Source organism: Medicago sativa, chromosome 7, assembly GCF_051527215.1.
Source record: "Medicago sativa cultivar Bolivia chromosome 7, Bolivia_mono, whole genome shotgun sequence".
In the NCBI taxonomy this organism is placed as follows: domain Eukaryota; kingdom Viridiplantae; phylum Streptophyta; class Magnoliopsida; order Fabales; family Fabaceae; genus Medicago; species Medicago sativa.
In genome coordinates, this window is record NC_140755.1 from 26,498,063 (window position 1) to 26,504,376 (window position 6,314).

The 6,314-nt window shown below is 32.6% G+C and overlaps 1 protein-coding gene across 2 annotated transcripts; it reads right to left on the reverse strand.

Moving 5' to 3' along the window:
* Positions 1 to 588: 588 nt before the first annotated feature.
* Positions 589 to 4,967, reverse strand: LOC146905238 (glucan endo-1,3-beta-glucosidase-like). Of its 2 annotated transcripts, none has more exons than XM_085730151.1 (4): positions 4,446 to 4,967; positions 2,782 to 3,360; positions 1,282 to 1,579; positions 589 to 914 (listed from the first exon to the last, which is right to left on the reverse strand). In XM_085730151.1, the coding sequence occupies exons 1-4, from the start codon at positions 4,899 to 4,901 to the stop codon at positions 892 to 894; spliced, it is 1,356 nt and encodes a 451-aa protein (XP_085586277.1). In that variant the 5' UTR covers positions 4,902 to 4,967; the 3' UTR covers positions 589 to 891. The 2 variants fall into 2 exon arrangements, with proteins under 2 accessions (XP_085586277.1, XP_085586276.1); XM_085730150.1 differs by having other exon boundaries at positions 863 to 1,049.
* Positions 4,968 to 6,314: the final 1,347 nt, after the last annotated feature.

Sequence of the window (6,314 nt, forward strand, 5' to 3'; positions counted from 1 at the left end):
TGGTGATAGATCTACTTTAATGGCCTCCACTGGTAAGATTCATGGAGTGAGGCACGACGGCAGAGCTCAGTTGACCACCGTTGCACGCCATTGCAGGTCGAATCTTGTGGGTTGTTGCTTGTTAGGCTGTTAATTAAAATGTAAACACTCTGTTTTGCTGCAAGAAAATTAAGCATGAAAGGAAGAACATTGATGGTTGTGGGATCAAGCTTAATGTTTTTGAGTTGCCAGCAATAATAAAAAAAAAACATAAAAAATTTATCCACAGAAGCCGGTTTACAAGTAAATTGATAATAAAAGTGGACACGTGGCACCATTTATGAAGAGTGTTTATGGGAGAGTGTATGAGTGACTGACCATAGCATTCCTCAAATCGCATTTACTTGACTACAGCAAAGACAAGATTTTGGCTACAAACTCTTTTGTTCTAGTTTCCTAAACTCCAAACTTGTTTTGGCTACAAGTGACTGTTCCTTCAAAAAAATAATTGCACGAAATAAATTTACTTGTATCTAATCATATTGATTAACAAATACCTTGTTTAAATAGAAAAGGAATAAATGTATTTTGTTTTTGGCAAGAAAGAAATAAGCCACATACTAATGTTAATATTAATGAGATGAGATGAGATGTTTTAGTTATAGCCACAAACGAGCATTATATTAATTAAATTAAGCATGAAATGTCATGCCAATGTTAACATCTTTTTACCTAATATACAATAATCAACACAACAACCCCTCCAAAAAATAAATCAAGACAACAAGTACATGAATGCATAATCACAAAGTCATGAATTAACACAAAGCCACATTCACTCCATTTTCCCTCTTCTATTCAGATGCTTAGATTTGACCTTGCCTTTCTGATTATGACCTTCAAGAAACATGCTTAGATTCTACAATTATCATGGCCTGCAAATAAGAATAACAAAACATACATTGTTAGCAACAATTATGCATATATGTTTGAGAAAACTTAGATACAACGAATATTTTCCAAATAATAATTATTGGCCTACAACGAATAGATTCTACAATTATCATGGCCTACAACGAATAGAACCGGTGTCGTTGACACCGGTTCTATTTTGAAAAAAAAATGGAATCTTTAAATGTAATCTCATGTGCAACGACGGTCAGTGTCAGATGCTAACACGTGTCGAATACCAGCCATATATTCAATCTGAAGTGTCGATGTTACACAAACAATAACTTCTATGAAGAGTTCTATAAATCACTAGTGAAGAATATAACAAGGGTATGAAATTGAGAGACTCACTTGGATTAGTAGAAACAATAACACCAGAGTTAGAGAAGTCACAGTTGAAAGGATGTCTTCCATTAGCCTGATAGTAAGCATTCATGGCATAAGTGGCAAGAGCCCTAAGGTTGTTGGCAGCAAAGCAAACTCCTCCTGGTTGGATTGGCCCGCAATCAACTTTTTGGCTGCAAACATAGTTTATATTCGCTTGTAACGCTGCGTTACTTGCATCCGGCTTCGGCACACACCAGCTCCCAACTGCAGGCCTTGGTCGTACAGGTGTTACTGGTCTTGGTTGTACCGGTGCTACTGGTCTCTGCATTATTCATTTAAAATACTCTCAACAACATAATGATAAAACTGTGAAATTTGGATCTTGGATTGTAAAATTTAAAATGTTAAACAATATGCACACCGCAACCCTTGTTATCGTCGTTGACATAGAATTATCACCATAGGCATAATATGGGAGTGACCATAGATATAAGTTTTGTGGAGTCACAGTGAACTTTCACTGCAACCAAACCATTGCTAGCTACTCCGTGAATACGTTTCTAGTTTAATTTCTAGAACGCGGACAAAAAATTAAAACTTGAAAACAAAAATCTATCATCAAATACAAAACCTTATTGTATAGAAGAAAAAAAGTGAATTGAGAATGAATCAAACAACTTTCCTTAAAAAAGTTAAAAAGAAAAGTGCATTGGAAGTTGATACCATGTTCCATGTGATAAAAGAGACCAGGAATCCAGATATTGTAGTACAAACAAAGCAGTGCAAAGAAAAAAAACTATGAAATTAAAGTAAAGGACAAAACATTGAGCATCTTTCAAAAGAATCTAATAAATTATATGCTAACATTTTAATAATGTTTCAATCGTTTTTCAACATATTTCCATGTTATAATGACACTTTAGACCTCAAAATATCATTGGAACTCTGTTGCACTACAAATCTCTGTGCCGACAATTAAATAATTCCAAACATGAATCTAGTAAATGACTCGTGATCTTATTTTGTAATTAAAATACTACGTAAATTTTCGATTCATTTATACATATAACAAAATAGTAGTAGTATTCATATGACACGCGTTATAGCAAGTTCTACGGCGGACTTCTTGATAATGGTCCGTTGTAGATCAATACTGGTATATTAATCAAAACATCAACAACAACAACGGACATCACCTTACAGAAGTAGAGATTCACGGTCCTCCTAGTTTTTACTACTGAGACAGTGATCTAATTTGTGCATGTTTAATAAAAACAAGGAAAAACAAATATGAGTTGAGTTTCGAGACTCACATATATATTTTCTCTTGTTTTTGCCAAACTGAAACCAGCCAGATCATGTATCAGACCTAACAACAGAAAGGACCGCAAACTTCTATTTTTACGGACCCACATTGGTCCTCCGTGAAATTTTAGACAATTTTCTATGTACAACTTTGACAATGCTACTAAACAAAGTCAAAAGAAAGCACTAAAGTATAAAAGTGAGAAAAAAGAAAATAACCTGTGCATTGCGCAAGATTCCAGAGTCATAAACAGGAGAGAAATCAGGCCGAAAGAGACCCCAATTACGCTCAGCAATCGGACCAGGTTTCTGATTTTCATTAAACAAAGCAAAAAGAAAAGTCTCAAACCTCCTGTTTGGCATCAACGGCGTGCCTCTCCCTGCCTCCAAATGCCTGATCAACTCACCATTATAACTCTGAGCATTCGCCACACTACAAGCATCCCAACCATCACAAACTGAAGGCCAGCCCGTTTCGCCAACAGCAATGTCCACGTCACCGAAACCAAGTCCCTTCATTGCTGAATAAACAGCGTCCATTAAAGCGTCGAATTGGTTTGTGTACCTTAGTTTGGTGTACCTGTCGAACAGTCCACGGTTTGGTCTAAATAACGCGAAGTTGACATTCTTTGGATTGTAACCGAAATATGGATATGGGTTAACCATGAATGGTGTTCTTGTTTCTCTTAGAAATTTCAGCATTGGTGCTATTACGTGTTTTGCGAAACCTGGTCTGAATTTTCCAGCACTTGGTGGTAATGATTGTCGCATTATTATTAATGAGTGTGCTGTAGTAACCTGAAAAAAAAAATTGACAAAATTCAGCTCAAACTTTTGTTAATTCAGAATTCCTAATTCAAATTGATGGAACAAACAATGATGTAGTAGGTAAAGTATTCAACTAAAATCTCACAAGAATCAAGATTTGAATTTCTCTACCAATATGAGTATATGGAATTATTTTTGTATTGTCACAAAATCAAATATAAATCTCTAAGGCACACTCACAAGATATTAATTCTACCTATTAATTATTTTAATTATTTTAAAAATAATCAAAAAGTTAAATCAACATATTGCTTTTTTGTGAGTGTCCAAGACTAGGGACTAATTTGGTACTTATATATTGTTTGCAAAAAAATTGTTTAAATTGGAATATCAAAAGGTCCATTTTTATAGGATTTGAAATCTGAATCATAGGATCTAAATCAAAAAGACAACCACCGACTCAAATAAGATTTTTATGTAATAATAACACGTGAAGTTGTCTCCCAAAGACAGAAGCTAGCGACATTCGGATCTTACCACAAAACAATCATGACACGTTTCGCTTTCATCCCTCTTTTTCTTTAACACGCTTCATTCAATTTTTTCTCAGACCATTAAATAATTTTTACTCATGGTACCATAAATAATAGCAACAATAAATGCTAGTAATTTTTTTAGTTAGGAACGGTTCAGATGAGTAATTTTGGTCAAAAATTGGTTAATTCAAAAATTGTTTAGATCTCTTTTTTCATTTATAAGGTTCCGTTTGGATTTATTTTTTTATAAAAAGGATTGACATATTTTTAAGCTTATAAAAAATAGCTTATGTAAATAAATAAGCTTTTGTGTTAATTCATAAGTTTTTACTAACGAAAATTATATTTTATAAGCTGTTTTTTCATGAACCAGCTTGATCATCAATAAAAACTTGTTTAATTGTATAAGCTGTTTAAACTCAAAAATAACCAAATCCAAACATACCCTAACTTTATTTGTGTCTCACAAAAAGTGGTATAAACATTCTTGTTAAAGATTATTTTGAATAACAACATTCTAGTTAAAGGTGATAGCTATTTTTTGAAAACCAAGAACAAAGATGAGATTTCTATTTTTACCTTAATATCATTAATACCCTCAGCAACAAGAGCAGAATGAAGAGTTCTCATAGCAGGAACAAGACCACGAATCATATTAGCATCACCCCAATGAAGAACTTCACTACCAACAAGAATATAATTAATCTTAGTAGCAGGATAAAATGGTTTAATCTTCTGCTGAACCCATTGACGTGCCGAATTAATATTTCCTAACGCAGCAATATCCCCATTCGGCGCCGTAACTGTTACAGAAATCCCCGTATTAGCAAAAGCTTGCAGAATCTGTGGACTCACATCAAAGATCTTAACACGATCAATGATCGTGTTAGTTTTCAAGAAATTTGCCACGGCTGTTGGTGGTGGAAGGTTGTCTCCTAAGGTACCGTAGTTAACCCCGATGGAGTTAACTACGGTAGCCGAGACATGGAGGAGGAAGAGGAGGAGGAGGAGAGTTGAGGTTGTTTTTGTTGTCATGTTTTTTAGTTTTTTTTTTTTGAGGTTGTTGTTTTTGTGTTTGTGATGAAAATATGGGATACAAACGGTCTTATATTAACGTTTGTGTTTATTTATAGGTGAGTGGATGAGAATAGAAAACACGTTTGTAGGGTTTGAGTTGAGAACAGGTGGAACTTTTTTTAGGATTTTGGTCAAAATTGACGTATACAAGTTATAAATAACTCTCTTTTTTAGTCAAAAAAGTTATAAATAACTCTTGGTGATGTATTTTTAGTTTTAGGTTATAAATAAATATTTTACTTTTTTTTAGAATTTTTGTTAAATAATATTGTAAATAAATAGGTTGATCTTTGATGTGTTGTGTTACGTACGTTACTGCTTTGATAGATTAATTTTATCTTCATTAGACATAAATTCATTAGCATGGCATAAATTAATTTATCTTAAAAGGTAGATATGATTTGTTTTTTGAGTAATTAAAAGGTAGATTTGATAAAATTACTGCTTTGATAGAGTTCCATACAGGGCCGGCCCGTAGCCCGTTGAGGCTGGGCTATGGCACCGGGCCTCCAATTTTTTGGGGCCCAAATTTTTTTTTTTAAAATATTTAAGACACTAAATAATGGTTATATATGTATTAAAAGCAAGTAATATCAATCTACTAAGTGTGCTTCATGTGTTCAAGTCCCACCAAAGTGTAATTTTTAATTTTTTTTTTAAATGACTTGTGTAATTTTTTTTGGGCCCATAATTTAATTTTTTTTGCATCCCTTATAAAACTAAAACGGGGCCTATGAATTTGTTAAGACGGCCCTGGTTCCATATATTGCTTTGTGGTGTTGTACATCTTGTGGCGTCGGAATGTCTTAACTGGAAAGCACTTTGGTATTTTGATGATTAATTTAGATGATTTTGGTGATTTTAATATATATTTTTTTGGGAGACTTTAATATATTTTGATGAGAGATACTATGATAGATAAATATTTAAAATAAATTATTTTGATGAATGAGATTGATTAATTAAGAAAGAAATAAAAACAAAACCATAAATGTTACACAAACTCATTCAAGTGGAACCCATCTTATGTCTTGGAATTGACATTATAAATAAAATCATTTTTGTTGTTGTAAGAAAATTGGTAAATACTTGAGAGAGAAAAAAAATATCAAGATAAATAGTCTTCATAGATGTATAACGAATAGTTACAATGAATTTTTAATGTATGAAAATTTTAAAATAGTTTCTGATTATGCATTACATTAGTTAAAATTGTTTTTGATATCAAAATGTTCGGTTAATATTATCACATCGGTCTTTTAATATATTTACGTATTGGCATATCAATCTCTATAAATACTTATTTAATGTCATATCAATTCTTATAAAAAAAAAAGATATTTTTTCTTTCAAAAAAAATTCCTATAAAAA